The sequence below is a fragment of the Carettochelys insculpta genome, chromosome 3, assembly GCF_033958435.1.
Source record: "Carettochelys insculpta isolate YL-2023 chromosome 3, ASM3395843v1, whole genome shotgun sequence".
NCBI classification, from domain to species: domain Eukaryota; kingdom Metazoa; phylum Chordata; order Testudines; family Carettochelyidae; genus Carettochelys; species Carettochelys insculpta.
This window is the reverse complement of record NC_134139.1, coordinates 74,862,935-74,878,894: the sequence shown is the minus strand read 5'-3', so window position 1 is coordinate 74,878,894 and position 15,960 is coordinate 74,862,935. Positions and strand designations below refer to the sequence as shown.

General features: G+C 43.0%; 2 protein-coding genes across 9 annotated transcripts in view; one reads left to right on the top strand and one right to left on the bottom strand.

Moving 5' to 3' along the window:
• The window catches only part of TBCE (tubulin folding cofactor E), a 54,183-nt gene extending 52,053 nt beyond the window's left edge, over nt 1-2,130 (top strand). For all 3 annotated transcript variants that reach the window (XM_074990142.1, XM_074990143.1, XM_074990141.1), the window contains 2 exons: nt 1,696-1,787; nt 1,992-2,130. In XM_074990142.1, coding sequence (XP_074846243.1) covers nt 1,696-1,787; nt 1,992-2,084 — 185 coding nt within the window. In that variant the 3' untranslated portion in view covers nt 2,085-2,130. The remainder of the gene's footprint in view (nt 1-1,695; nt 1,788-1,991) is intronic.
• A 330-nt stretch (nt 2,131-2,460) lies between these two features.
• B3GALNT2 (beta-1,3-N-acetylgalactosaminyltransferase 2) overlaps nt 2,461-15,960 on the bottom strand; it is a 58,062-nt gene continuing 44,562 nt past the window's right edge. For 2 of the 6 annotated variants that reach the window (XM_074990135.1, XM_074990136.1), the window contains exons 9-12: nt 12,695-12,820; nt 7,199-7,358; nt 6,389-6,445; nt 2,461-2,713 (exon numbers count right to left, since the gene is read on the bottom strand). In XM_074990135.1, the coding sequence (XP_074846236.1) occupies nt 2,474-2,713; nt 6,389-6,445; nt 7,199-7,358; nt 12,695-12,820 (583 nt within the window). In that variant the 3' untranslated portion in view covers nt 2,461-2,473. Of the gene's footprint in view, nt 2,714-3,204; nt 3,526-6,388; nt 6,446-7,198; nt 7,359-11,840; nt 11,938-12,694; nt 12,821-15,960 lie in introns of those variants that run through there. The other 4 variants (XM_074990137.1, XM_074990139.1, XM_074990140.1 and 1 more) reach the window with 4 other exon arrangements.

The following is a 15,960-nucleotide window of genomic DNA, read 5'->3' as shown; positions in this document are numbered from 1 at the left end:
TTGGCTATAGGTTTACAATTGCTAGCTGATGCTAGTTTTGGGTGGAGTTGATATGGAACTTTTCACCTCAACATTACTGGTTCAAAGTCAATGTGGAAACTAAGTTTTATATTCAGAGTCCAATTCCTAGTTAACAGCTGCATACCAGAAGATTTAATGAATTTACATTGATTGAATCATGCTTGAAACAACTGACGGAAGCGTTGACAACCCACCTCTCTACATTTGAGAAATCTTGTATATTTTGAAAAAACTAGTACTTATGGAAGTACAACTAATACTGGGTTGTCCTCAGATTTGTTTGTAACCACTAGAGTCAAACCTCAGGTGTTGAAGGAAGAGTTTTGTTGTAGGAAATGATATATAAATGCCCTTACTACACAATAGCATAAGATTTTCTTTGAGATATCACTGTAGCCCAAATTAGTTTCTTTTTAGTGGAGGATGGTGTTCTGTCATTTAAATACTTACCAAAAAATCACTCCTCAGCAAGATTTCAGCTGCATCCTTTGGAAAGTTCATAGCTAACAAGAAACCCTAAGTCTGACTTGGACATCAGCTCTTTTTTTTCCTTGCCCGTTTAGATTAAATTCCTGTCTTCCCTGTTATAATGACATGAGATTCTGCAGAAGCAGGCCAGACATTAATGAACATTTTTCTCAGAACACTTAGTTATGTCTGGACTGGAGTATTCTCTTGCCTAAATGACTTCACATCCACTCGGGGCTCTCAATTTTACTGACCTAACAGTTCATTCCTTAGTGCTTTAATAACTACACACATACATACTAAATATCTATTGACTGAGACGTGTCTGAATTTGATCTATAAGGAAAATTATTCAGTTTTCATTAAAAAATAATTTATTACAGGTTGCATAAAATCAGATACAGAATTTACAAAAATGGTTGATAGAAAAAGTAAGTACATTGTGCAATATTACAGAAATAACTGACCTATTGCTGTGCCTTCAGATAAAGCTACAAAGAATTTTTTTAAAAAAGATATCCAGTGTCTGTGTACCAAACACACACAATAAGGTCTCTCGTACAAACTAAGCTTGAAAATCCTTTACAAAAATAACACCTTGTTGCCACTTTACATTATGAACCAATCTGTAACACTACTAGCTGTTTGTTGGGAACTAATTAATGTGATTAAATCCTAAAACACATTAATTGTTCCAAAATGACATTCATTTTTCTGTGCTGGGAAAGCAACAGTTGCCAAAGAAACGTCACAAACCGAAGTATGAGTGGCATGTGTGAAAACTAGATTGTATCTCAGGTTACTTAAACATGAAGGGAAAAAAAATCAAAGCTATACAACTCTTAATTTGGTATATTGTATAAAAATGTTTGTAAGTAGCAGCACATTAACAAGTTATTTGTCTAGTTTTCTGAAGAAGTTGGAATTAATCAGAAATAAAACTATATTTGATCTGGTAAAACTTAAACGCTGCTAGGCTGCAATTATGTAATCAGGTTCCTGCATTAAATAGTTGATTTTCCCCCAACCCTACCCTCTATAAACTCTGGTTTTTCCTTTTCCATCTGATGAAGTGGATTTTACCCACACAAGCTTATGAACTAACACATTTGTTATTCTCTAAGGTGCTACAGGACTGCTTTTTATTTGTAAAGCTACAGCTTAACAGGGCTACTACCATTTTCATAGTGATTTTTTTCTTGACAGATTCTATGACTATTCAGAAGGTCAAAGGATTGCTGTATCGTTTACTTAAAATCCCTGGTTCAGAACTGAAATTATCTTACGAAAGTTTTAAAGTAAGTTTAAAACTAAAGTAATTAGTTATGCTGTACACACATTATTATATGAAATAGAGTTCACTCTAAGGCTATTTTTTGAGCCTTGGATTTAAAAGATGTGTTGGGGGTTAGTGGCCTAGTAGCAAAGCCTTGCCTAAAATGTGTATATTTCAAAGGAATCTGACTCTCTTTTTTTTTTCCTGCCCCCGCCCCCCCGGCTAGATGGAAGGCAAAGAGATTGAATTAGAAAATGACCTGAAGCCCTTGCAGTTTTACTCTGTAGAAAATGGAGATTCTATATTGGTACGATGGTAGCTTTTTAAAAATTGGGCTCCTCTTCTGACGTTGCACGGTGCTGTTCAGCCCATGGCTATGCTAAGAAAGCATCTATATCCAGGGACAAATGGCAACATTTGTTAAATTATATTTAAATGTGAAACAACATGGATTTCCTTAGAAGACGGCTACTTGAAATGTTTCTAACTCACAAATGTATATTTTCAATAAACAGTACCTATTCAGTTACATTTGGTAGAGGTACGTGTTTTTAAATCCCCAGATTAAATGAAATAGCATGTGGTTTTCTTCATGTTTTGTGCTACTTTTTTGGTGAGAATGCGTTTCTACAGAAGACTCAAACAGCCCCGCTACATACACACTTCTTTTACTAAGACCATGTAATCTATGACATTCATTTATTTGTATTAGCTATGAGATATAGCTGCCCTAAGGACAACAGCACTTAAATGATTTTTCTCTGTCCCTGAAAGCAAAGCTTGAGGAATACTTGTGGACTCCTTTGAGAAAAAGAACAGAACTAATGCAACACATCTGTACCTGTAGAGGTACCTAGAATGGTGTGTGGAAAATTTTAGTGTCTTTTCCAGAAAGTAGGACGGGGTTGTATTCTGATCTCCTTGTCGCTGTATCCTATTTATACACATCTATAGGAAAAAAACATCACAGTTAAGACTAAGCTGCCGAACTGGAGGATTTATTTAAAATAATGTGTTAGCATATTGTAGAGCTATGCAGTTTAAACAGATATTCCATATAATTGTCATGTTGCTCAAATGTCTTACTTTTTTTAAAACTTTTTCTAGATAATCAGAGTTAGCTAAAAGATGCAAATCCCTCCGAATTGGATTATAGTATTTGTTGTAGATTGATTTGGTATAAGCAAAGTTTATTTTTGCACCATAATCTCATCCAAATCACTGAAGAAGTGTAACAGATAAATAAATTCTTAACCCTGTATGCGCTAGTACCCTATTTACATCCCACTCTTCCCACAGTTTGCAGCTTAGGGTTATGAATTACAGGCATGGAACCTTGCACCTGCTGATTCTCCGTGCTACGGCCCTCTTCCATCTCAAGAGATGTCAAGTCAATGTAAACACCACAAGTAGAGCTCGATTTCAAACAAGCTAGTTGGAATTCATGTGCATTAATTACAAGTGCTTTCCTTTTTTATGACAGACTCTCAAACATTTGGTTTTGTCTAACACCTACTGTATGAAAATGCTACTCTAGACAGCATCAGTCTGTTTTTGTCAAAAGGCAAACATTACATTACAGATGACATGTCCATAGGCCTGACTGTTGTAGTTCAAAGGCTTTATCATCTTTCCTCGCATCTACAAGGATCTCCACACCATTCCTTCACTTTCCAGAGCTCTGTTAGTTCCTGTGGGGAATATTGAGGGGAAGACAGCATTCCTGTTTCACATGTCTTCTCACACAACCACAGGCTGTCCTGTTAAAGACAATGATTTCATTGGATTTTTTTTCTTTTTTGAAAAGGAACACTTTTCACTAAATGCAGTTGCTGTCAAATCAGTACTTCTGGGGCATGGGACACAATATGCCAGAGGCAGTGCATACCTAAATAAAACTCTGCAAGGGTCTTACTGTGTCTTGTCACAAGCCTGAGGCTGGGTCTACATTAGAGAATTTTGTCAACAGAAGGGGCATTCTGCCAACAGAACTCTGCCTTTGCCTTGACAGTATTAGCCTCAAATTTTTGAGGGATAACAATGCGTTGACAGAGCAATGTCAACAGAAGCGGTGACACTTCTGGCACCAGACGGCAGTGCAGCCTGGCAGTTCTGTCAACAGAGCAAGTTGTGTGTAGATGCAATCTGTTGATAGAGGTTCTGTTGAGGTTTGCCTGTTGACAGATGCTTCTACTGTAGGCATAGTCAGTGTTTTAATCTAGGTGAGAGGTGTCCAAAACACATGTAATGGATCACCACAACCTCCCCCAGTTATTCACTGGAGCTGCCCCAGGACTGAAGCGTGTCAGGGCCAGAGGAGTCACCTCCGCTCCTGCTGCCAGGCACTTGTCCCACTATGTGGTGGAGCAGCCAGGGGGCACCCTGTATTCTCTGCATATGGTGAACAGTGAGCATATTGAACACCACAGATCTAGGCATTAATCAAATGGTCATTCAGTTCACAGCCTACATGCCTAGATAATGTGTAAAGTGGCATTTTAAAACAAACACTCTTCAGGAGAAGGAAAACAGATTTGCAGTTGCTCTGGAGTTGGTACAAAAGCAGTTATTTAACAGGGCAGCCAGCTTCTATTTAACTTAAGTGCCTAACTAAAGTTCTTGATCATTTAGAACTAAGGTTGCTGGAGACAGAGAAACTTCTAGTATCAACAGCAGCAGTTATGTCAATGAGTTTCCTTATCCAGACAAATCCAAAATCCCACTGACAGCTTCTGATCTCAACAGTTTGAGTAAAATTTTAGGTCTTTCTAGTTGGAGAGTGCAACAATTACCCTTAACCACCCCCTTTCCAAGCCTGGCCACTGCTACAGACAAACTATTGCATGAGAGGCAACTAAAGATGAAAAACATGATTGGTTAAAGGGGCTAGTGTCTATAGATGAATTGGGGGGTTGTTTAAAACAAAACATGCTGGTTGGTTTCTCAACTAAATTAGTTAAAACTACTGAGAACAAAAAGAACAACCTACAGGCGAGCTCGGGGTACTTAGTTAAAAAGTACAAAACACTGTATTAAACCAGTGTATGTAAAATAGCTATAGAAAGCACAAATTTGATTCTCCTATCAACCCAATCCCTGCACTGGTTGGTATTCTCAAGGGAAAAGGTGATCTCTCTGGTGTAATGTGAAGCAGGGGCAAGGTTTATGAATGATAAGGTCTTCCCTGATCTCTGGGCCCTTTTAAAAAAAAAACAACACATCAATTAACAGTCTGGCCCAGCCATTCAAGATCCACTAAATCAACAGAGAATGAGATGATAAAGTGACTGCAGGAAACAAGTTTAAAAGGGAGGATGTACTGGATGTAGCGAGAAGGTAGTATAGATGCTCCTTGTTAGCATCTCAGTACAAGAACAGGTGACATGCAATGAAACTGAAAGACAACTGACTGAAAACTTATAACCTATGGAACTTGCTGCCAGAAGTATCCACCCATGCCTTTAGCAGGAGTCAAAATGGATTACAAGTGTATAAGGACAAGAACAACAAATTGTCTCAATTTGTTTTAATGAAGGATGTAAGCTTGCAGGTGCATCAGGACATAAGCTAGCTCCTGACTGACATGTGCTTCGAAATACTGCAGATCATGTAACTCCATAATGGTCTGAACATGTATAGAGGGATTTATGATAAATGATTAAGGGGCTGGAGCACAAGACCTATAAGGACAGGCTGAGGGATTTGGTTTTGTTTAGTTTACAGAAGAGAAGACTGAGGGGTGATTTAACAGCAGCCTTCAACTTACTGAAGGGGAGCTCTGAAGAGGAAAGTGAGAAACTGTTCTCAGTGGTGTCAGCTGGTAGAACAAGGAGTAATGGTCTGAAGTTGAAGAGGGAAAGGTGTAGGTTAGATATTAGGAAAAAGTACTTCACCAGGAGGGTGGTGCAACATTGGAATGCGTTGCCTAGAGAGGTGGTGGATTCTCCATCCCTTGAGGTTTCTAAATCCTGGCTGGACAAGGTCCTGGCTCGGATGACTTAGCAGGGGTTGATCCTGCTTGAAACGGGCTGGACTAGATGACCTCCTGAGGTCCCTTCTAGCCCTGTGATTCTGTGATTTACATTTTCCTTTGAAGTCTATTCAAATAGTTTGATCTAGGCCTGATTATTTTTTAAACCAGACACGGAGTAGAAACTCTTGCCCAATAAACTAATGTTAATCAGAGAACCGCTGGAAGGAGAAAAGACAAGTGCTTCAAGCTATGTGTGGAAAAGACAAGTGCCTCAAGCTATGTAGTACAAACAACCTCTTCACCAGAAGTTAGTTATGCAGGTTAGCCTACATTGCAAATTAACTTTCAAATTTCTGCTTTGTTATTTAATTAAAAGGAAATTACCTAGTAATAATTTGCGAATTTAAAATTTTATATTCTATGTGTACCAAGAAACGAAATTATTTTTCAATTAGATAGGAAAAGATGTGAGCAAAATGTTTGTATATAGAATTGCTCATATGGATGGATTTAAAAATTCCCCACTTGAGACTATTGTGTATGCGTCAGTTAAAATGGTTACTGCAGGAATGCTATCCAAGATGAGAAAAACTGGATTAAGATCCATGGTGTGTTACCAGGAAAAACAAAATTTCTGCAGACTTGCTCACCTGGTATCGCTTAGGCCCTATAGCTGCCATCCAAATGCCCATACTCACATCTTCACCCTGTAAATGCATTTTAGAAACAAACATAAGACTCGGGAAATAATTACACAGACATACACCAAGTAATTGAAATTTTGAACCAAAGTTTCTTCTCCACCCTATATATGCAGTTACCATTAACTGAACAGCAAATCGCTAACTTCCTTCACATTATTTCTTAAATGTAGCTGCTTCTCAGCTTCTGTTAAAAATATTTTCAACTCCTCCCAACATCCCTGAGGAAGCTGAGTATTAAAATAGTGGATTTTATAGGTTAGTAAACTAAGGACAGGTCAATCTAAGCTACATAATTTGAGTTATGTTAGTAGCATAACTCAAAATGACATAGGTTAGCTCTACTTACGGCAGGATCTACAACACAAGGGGTGAACAGGGAAAAAAATACCCCACAATCTCATGATGACTTCCCTTCCTTATCTGTTCTGCTGGAGTTCTGGAGTCAGCAAGAGTGATTGGTAGTTGACTTGGTGGTCTTTACTAGACTCACTAAGTCAACAACCATTGGACCAATAATTGCAGCATTTTGTAGTGGAAACAAGCCTTAAGGCAAATATGGCTGCAGTGACTTCCAAGCCCACAGAGGGAGCCAGTTTAAGACGGATTAGAACTCAAACTCCTAATCCCATATTTCTCTCAAATCTACATCTTAGTCAGAGCTAAAAACTTAATACCAGAATCCAGGGTGTTGCGTGAGAGTAGGGAGAGTGAGAGACCCTAACCTGCATAGTAAAAAACACACAAAACCTCAAGTACCTGGTATGTCTTGAGTCTTTCAGAGTTGCTTGCCAACCACTGAACAATGTCTTTGGAGATAACATAACCAGACCCACAGGCAAAGGCTGGATATGCTGGGCTGGGATACTCCAGTTCTTGCCACTTCCCTGTCCGATCAACTGCCCAATTTAGTCTGAAACTTAAGACCAAAATAATCACGGAAACAGCTTTTGAAGAAGATATTTATAAAATGTTCCAATAGTCCAGGCAATCTAGTCAATGAAACTTAAGCAAACAAAGTCATAAATTGAAAGAAAAAGTGTAAAAACTTTTTACTGAAATATGATTCACAGTCCATTTTACTATGAAGCTTAACCATATTAAGCCTACCACCTAAATATTTAATTTAAAATGTCAAACAGGCAATTACGCCCTGTTTATTTCCTTTAGCAGTATTTGTAAACACACTAAAAGCAAAACTAGCCCCCCTTAGTTCTTGTATGCAGCTGCACTGCAGCAAATGAAGCACAAATTGACAGACAAGAGATGTGTTTAAAACCACCACTACCACGGTGCTCTGTCAGAATCCCTACCCCATACGTTTTTTTTGTTATTTTACTGATGACAAATACAACTGGTACCTCCAGAAAGCAAGCAAGTACAGCAGTTAAACATACTGGTCCTTGGTCCACTGACACCAAACAAATGTCCTCTTAAAAAAAGCAATCACAGGGACAGAGTCAAGCAGCTAAAGGGATATTTGGTATTCTTCAAACACAGGTAATTTTGCAAAAATCAAAACAATAATTTGGGATCTGAGTATTACAGAAGTCACCCTTCTTTTTGAGAGCCACCGTGTTCAATTCGAACTGTCAGAGCACCAGACCAGTGGAGCAGTTGAGATTAGAAACCCAAATCTGCTGTTTGACCTTTGACAAGTCACATAAGCACTCTGTGCCTCAGTTTCCCCCTTCCATAAAATCTTGCTTACCAGGCATCCACTGCAGGCCACCCCCATTTAGTGCTTTCAGCAAAATAAGTGACAGATTTTAATCACCACGGTTTCCTTCTCCAGACAGGCCACCCTCTCCCCAGGAGACGGATGGTAAAACCCAAACAAATTGTACAAACAGTGGTCATGAGTGTAAAAATACTAAAATAACCTCCTTCCCCAGGGTCTTTTCCCAGTCCCAGTCAGGCCCCTCTCTTCCCACTGTGTGGTCCCAGGACACAGGCACAAGCCCAAGCTCAAAGATCTACACTGCAGTGCTACAGCCCCCAAGCCAGCGCAGGCATTGAATTGCTGCCGGCATACCCTAGACAGAGCTCAAGCTAGTAGCTAAACAGCAGTCTGGCTGTTGTGTGGATGGTGCACTCCAGTGGCACAGGCTCACCATCCGAGCCACAACACTCACACACCTATGTTCGGTATGCCAGCTTGGGCACAGCTAGCACAAGCCCATCTAACCAGGCTGGGAGGCTTGCTCCATGCTGCATGATGACATACTGGAAGAGGCTCCAACCACCCTTCATACTCTGATTGTGAGGCTCCTGATCTCCCTTCCCAGCATACCCTGCCATCAGAAGCAGCAAGTTTGTATGCTTTCTGGTGGTGCCCAAAGCAGGTCCAAGTCCTGCTCACCTGCACCTGCCTTGTGAGGTTGTGCCAGGGGAGGGGGCAGGACGACTCTGGCTGCATGGTGGGGATGAGGGAGTTGGGGTGTGGGAGGGTTGAGGTGCAGGGGTGACCCAGCCCTGACATTGGTGGAGCCAGGCTTCCAGGGCCCTCACATTGGTAGCACCTGGGCACCATGGGCCCATACAACTCACCACCTTGCAGTGGAGGCCTATTAACTACATCATCCCTTGGGCCCAACTGGAAGGCAAACCTCAACAGAATCACAATTTAAGGCTCTGGCAGCAAGCCCTAGACAGACTCAGCCACCTGTGATCTTTTTTGGCCTACAAACTTGCACCCTGGCACCATTTCCTCTCAGGCCTGTCCTTCAAAATACAACCCCTTGAAGGACTTAACATAGCCCCAAGGTCTTTTCTTCCCTGCTCAGCCCTAAAATAGCTCAGTGTCCTACTCACTGCAATAATGGTATTTACTCACCTTCAAATGTTTAAAGAAAAGTGCTATCTAAGAACTAAGTATTTTTAGGACCAGGGCCTAGATATAATCACAGCCGGCTGCCATAACTGTGTCAGTGGGTCATGCTTTTGCTAATTAGAAATGGGTCCTAAAGCTAAGTGAGTTTTTATGGCCTGCAGAGCCATTACCCACTGGCACATCAGCTGCAAAGTATGGCAGATGCCCAGTACCGTACAGCAGAAAATGAAGACTAACATGGCTTGGCAGAGGTGAGCATGAACCTATCACAACATCACCCACACAATCACTGGCTCCAGTCCCTGTGAGCAACCACTGTTTAACAAGCACTGACATTCACCCCAAAGTACTCACCTTTCCTCTTTACCATCAAGCAGTGATTCTTCATACACTTTACAAAAAAAAGCCTTAAGTGTATTTAGATGGCATTAAGCCATGGCAAGTACAGGTAAAAGCAAACATCACGCATTCAGGACTGCAGTTTGTTTATGATTGGTTGCTGTGTATCCATCAGACACAATGGATGCTACCATAAGAAAATCTGAATGCCACATACTAAATGCAGGGTATTGGTCTCTACAGGGATTAATACAAGTATTTACAGTTATTGATAAAATGTTATATACAATCTTATATAAGGAAATGAAACCTCTGCGCTACTCAAAATTCACAGGACATTTTGGCTCTGTCAAGCAGCATCAAGTACCAGCCATATCAAGGGTATGGCTATGCTGCAGTCAGAGGGGTGACTGTGGCACAGGCTGACAGAGCTTTAACCTAACTAGTGTGGCTAAGAATAGCCCTAAAAATACAGCAGCACAGGCTAACACCACAAGCAAGACTCTAGCATGCTTGCTGATCCCACGCCACCATATCTTCACTGCTATTTTTATTAATGTTAGAATGGACATAGCAGCCCATACTAAAATCATACTTTCAATTGCAATGTGGCAGTAACCTTTAGTCAGCCCCACCCTTCCAGTCCAGCGGGGCCTCTGCAATGTGATGACATCCCCAAGACATCAGCTTCACTGGTGAGAAAGTTTACAAAATCTCTGCATTGTGTTTAACATTTCCACATCCCATCAAAGTCACATTATTGTAACGTAAGGCTTTAACAGCTTGTGCTGTTAAACGCCAGATGGTTTGGATCGTGGACTTGTGGAGAGGAGATACAGCAAACTCTTTCATACCCGGCATTCTGTCATCCAGAACTCTCAAATAACCAGCATTTTAACCATAAGAAAATTTTAGTTACATTTTCCATAAGTACAGTATAGTGAAAGTAAATGCAAATATACAGGATAAGTTTACAGTGTACAATAATACTGTTAAAATAAAGTACTTTGGCATACATTTGTTTGTTTTTTCTTTAGTGTTATGCGCTGCTAGGTATACCTCTGTATTATCCAGAATATTGGATTATCTGGCAACCTCCCGGTCCTGGGCTGCCGGATAAAGAGTTTACTGTACCTGTATAATCAGAGAGTAGTAGTGGGTTTTAATGTTTATTATTGTGCCTGTTTCAAGACTGCTTCCTGAATGGCATCTTGTAAGTAACCAGACCTCAAACACCGCCTTCGCTTTCCAAGGGCTCTGTTAAACTAATTTCATTAATATTTTTCATTCTATTAGGTAGTGTGCCTGACTACAGTTTTGGTCTTTGCAGTTTTTAGGTACCATCATAGGAAAAGCATGGCTAAAAGAAGCAAGAGTTCAGGGGAAGTGGTGGCTCCATCTCTTGAAATCCTCAGATTCTGACTGGATGCTTTTTGGAAGAGGTTTTGGTCATACACAAATTCCTGACCTCAATACAGGGGTAACTGGGAGAAGCTGAGCTGGGAGTAGACAGTCCCGAGAATCTCAATGAGTTCATACAATGTGGTATTGTACAAAGAGTCTGTGTGAGGTTTTCAGCCTGTCAGTTAGCAGGACAGGAAGGAAAGGAAAGGACCTATGCTATGGAGCTGATACAGACGCTTTCTATTTGTTGGTTAGACAAACATTCCTAGGTAGGCCTGCTAATTAGCATCATCAAATACCTCTGAAGCCTCCTGTTTTTCTTTTAAACTTAATCATGACAAAGGGCCAAATTCTGAACGTTCACCGCTTTGTACACCCTTGACTCCAAAGAGTTAAACTTGTAAAAGAACACCACAAGTGGTTTTACAGGGCAGCCACCCTTAAAACTCATTTGACCAAATTTACCAGATGCTCCCACTGAAGCCAAGGAAGTCATGCCACAGCTGAATGTGGTCTTGTGGCTGCAGTTCATAAAAGGCTGGCAGAGTTTCCATTATAAGCAAAACCCCTGCAACATGAATATAAATTCTGAGCCTAGACCCCTGGTTCCCATGGCACACTAACGCTGTGGCTCGGGACATTCTGCAGTAGCTTAGGAATTTTTTTACTTGTGTTTTTAAAGCATTTAAATTAAAACAAGAGAAAACGTGTGATACAATCACATATTACATTTCATAGATTAAAGCCAGAGGAGCCCATTCATGAGCTGACTTCTGACATGAAGTCTGACTTCATGTGCAATATGGGCCATAGAAATTTACCTACCTGTACCACACCTGCAACTCCTGATTGAGCTACGACACATCTGAGGAAGATATCCAGTCCTGGTCTAAGGTTTCAAGTAATGCAGGATTCTCCCTACCTGTTGGTAAACCACTCCCAGGGTTAATTACACTCCCTGTTAAAATTTGTATGTGTTTTAAACTCAATTTTCAATGTGCCACAGATTATTTTAGATGACAAGGCAGAACTGCCTTGTAAAGTTGTCCGCGGAGGTGGGGAAGCTGCCATTTTAGCTTGTGGATGGGGACAATTTGGATTTCTTGGCAACTAAAAGGATGTGGTAGGTGGTCTAGATATGCATGGGAGCTGGATGTTTCTGGTAACATGATCAGCAGTAAAATCCATAAATACTGTGACTTTTGTCATTTATAAGCTGCAGAATATACGGGGCACCAGACTATAAAGCCAATTTTGTCCCCCCGTACACAGCCCAGCTTCAGAAAAAAAATCTACTGGAAAAAAGCTTTACTGGCCTCAAAAAAGTATGCTGGTACATGCTTGAAGTTTTAACTTCACCTTATTTCTGCACAGAAATTTATTGCCTACTGCTTCTGATATATAACAGATAAATGACACCCAATGCATGTTATAGCCCAGTAATTGGGGGGGTGGGGTGGGAGAGTCTAGCTATTATAAGAGTACATTCTAGCACGGTTGTCAGTGGTGTCTGCCAACTCCTCTGACTAAAGTTATGGAGCTTTGCTAGTGACTGGAATTGGGCACAAAGGGGACTCCATAAGGAAATTCAAGTTCAGCAATCTCACAGCAGTAAAACATTCAACAGCCAAATTAAACGATCCATGAAACACCAGTAACGAGATCAGCTTGAGACTCACTTGCCCCACCAGATATTTGGCCTGTCCAGTTTTTCATGCATTATCTTGTTGAACACAGCTTCCAAATTTATGTAACAGTCATCATCAGTCTTCAGCAACAAATCAAAGTTAGCTGATTCCACTGTCCTGTTGTCAAAACAAAAATGGTGATTTATTAGGAAGTAATTTTAAAATGCATTACAACTCTGCGACATAAGCTGTCTGCAACATAAAAAGCGGCAGTCCTCATTGGAGAGGTAAGACATTTGCCCTCTTCCATTTAAGTGTTTTTCCGACAGACTAATGGTGAGGGCTGAGCACTAGCTCTAAAGAAAACGCACACAGCTATTGTATTTTTGCCATGGGAGTGTTCAAAGTATAAATGGAACCTGAGGTAGGATTTCTGCTATCCAGTACAGCTGATGGGTTTAATGTACAATGAATTTGTCTGAAACAGTACTGACCTCAGAAGGACATGAACGCTGGCTGAGGACTGCACGAGAGCTGTTAATACCAGGAGCTGTATAAAGAGCTAACAGTCCAGCTAGCATTCTGTGTGAGAACAGCTGGTCCCAAAGCCGTGCAGCTGGGAAAGTTTACAAGGAACAATTGTAGGAATAATGTGGCGCTTACCCTCTGTGGAGCACTTCCCAAATATTCAGTAGCTAACCCTCAACATTGCTGTGAGGTATATATGTTAATTTTATACAGAGAGAAGCTGACCATAATGAGAAACTCAAAGAAGCAGAGGGAGATTATTCCTTGATTTCTCCAAAAACAGGCTACATTGTGAAGGACATTTCTGTGTACTCGCCTCTCCCAAGGAGTGAGTTGTTTTCTGTAAGTTGGGGTGGGGACCACTGACCTGCAGACAAATCAGTTGGTGGCCACACACGTGAGAAGCAAAAAACCAGCCAACCGAGAACACCCACCACCACCTCACTCGTGGTCCCCGACTATAGTGGGCCCTCACTATGGGGTCTGAGTGGGAGGGAGGGTGCAGGAGTGGGCTGGGGCTGGGTGATCTGGGCCACAGTGGGGTGCAGGAGCAGGCTGAGGGTGGGGAGTAGGAAAGGGTTGTGGGTGTGAGAGGGAGGAGGTTCAGGAGCAGGCTGGGGTGTAGATTTAGGCTGGGTGGGATGTGGGGTCTGGAGGGAGGGGTCAAAGTGAGGATGAGAGGTCGGGGGGCAGAAGCAGGTGCTGGAGAGGGGTGCATGGTCTGGGCAGGAGGGGTGGAGGGCTTGGGGTACATGGTCTGGGAGGGCTCAGGGTGGGGGTGAGGCATCTGGGAGGGAGGGGGCAGTGGGGAGTCAGCAGAAGTGGGTGCAGGAGGGCGTGGGGGTCTGGAACGGAGAGGTCAGGCCACTGCTGCTCTCCCCCATTCCCCTGACTGGGGCAACAGCAGCAACTGGCAGCAATGCAAACAGGGGGCTCAGGGCCTGACAGCGTTGATGCCAACCTAAAGCCCAGGTCGGTCAATGCCAGACTTTTTGTTGACTTCTGTGGGACTTGGGACCAGGCTGACAGCAACTGGTAAGCGGCTGCTCTTCAGACTGGTCTGTGATTTCATGCTGCTAGCAAACATCCCAGGCAAGGCTGCGGACATGATTTAATCCTCTCTTGCACAGCTGGGCTGGTGGAGCAAGAAAGACAGGTTACTCACCGTAGTAACGGTGGTTCTTCGAGATGTGTCCCCATGGGTGCTCCACAATAGGTGTCGGGCTCGCCCAACGCCGCAGATCGGATCTTCCAAGCAGTTTCTGCCGGACCGTGCATGCGCCGGCGCGCGCCGCTCCCTTGCGCGCTCCTGGCCACGTGCGCGATGTGGTCCCCGCCAGTTCCTTGACCAACCGCCTCGGATGCTCCTGCAAAACACTAACAGAGATCCGAAGCGGGGAGGATGGGCGGGTAGTGGAGCACCCACGGGGACACATCTCAAAGAACCACCGTTACTACGGTAAGTAACCTTTCTTTCTTCTTCGAGTGTCCCCGTGGGTGCTCCACATTAGGTGACTACCCAGCAGTAACCCAAGATAGGAGGTGGGTAATCAAATTATGTGCAGCTTGTCCCCGAGAGGACCGCTGTCGAGAGATGGGTATCCTCTTGGAATACCCTGTGAAGGGCGTAATGTTTGGCAAAGGTGTCATAGGATGACCAGGTCGCCGCTCTGCAAATGTCTTTTAGCGCAACACCCTTGAAAAAGGCTGTTGATGCTGCCACCGCCCTAGTGGAATGAGCCCTGGGAGTGGCCAATAAAGGAGTCTTTTTGAGTTCGTAGCATATTTTTATGCAGGATATGATGTGCTTCGAGATTCTCTGCGAAGAGAGACCTTCTCCTTTCGATTTGGGAGCGAGAGAGACTAGGAGTCTATCCGTTTTCCGGAAGGACTTGGTCCTGTCTACATAGAAGGCTAGCACCCTCCTCACGTCCAGGAGGTGTAGGCGCGCCTCTTTGTTAGAGTTATGAGGCTTTGGATAAAACGAGGGTAAAACAATAGGTTCGTTAATGTGAAACTCAGAAGAAACCTTGGGAACAAAGGCTGGATGCAGCCGTATGGTTACCGCCTCCTTGGAAAAAACAGTGCAGGGTGGCGTTGCCATAACTGCCGCAAGCTCGCTCACCCTGCGAGCTGACGTAATTGTGAGAAGAAAGGTCGTCTTTATTGTAAGGAGGCGGAGGGAAACCGTGGCCAAGGGCTCGAACGGTGGTCCTGTTAGCGCATTAAGCACCAGGTCCAAGTTCCATGAAGGTGGAAGCGGTTTCCGAGGAGGGTATAGGTTTACCAACCCTTTGAGGAACCTGGTAACCATGGGATGGGCGAACACCGTGTGCCCTTCCTCCTCGTGTCTGAACGCCGAAATGGCGGCAAGGTGGACCTTTAACGAGGATAGTGAGAGTCCTCCTCTCTTGAGGTCCAGTAAATACTCTAATATTACAGGTATAGGCACCGAAAGGGGGGCCAGCTGTTTGGTAGAACACCAAGCCGTGAAGCGAGTCCATTTCTGCTTGTAGGTCTTCCTGGTGGAAGTCCTCCTGCTACTTTCTAGGACTTGCTGCACTTCCTCTGTGCATGTGCTCTCTAGGGAGCTGAGCCATGGATTAACCACGCTTGTAGTCGCAGGCCTTGGGAGTGCGGATGCACTATGGACCCCTGGGCTTGCGTGAGCAGATCCGGCGCCACCGAAAGAGGCATCGGTGGACGGTCCGACATGCGCAGGAGTAGGGGGAACCATTGCTGTCGATCCCACGTTGGGACTATCAGGATCATTCGGGCTCCTTCCCTCC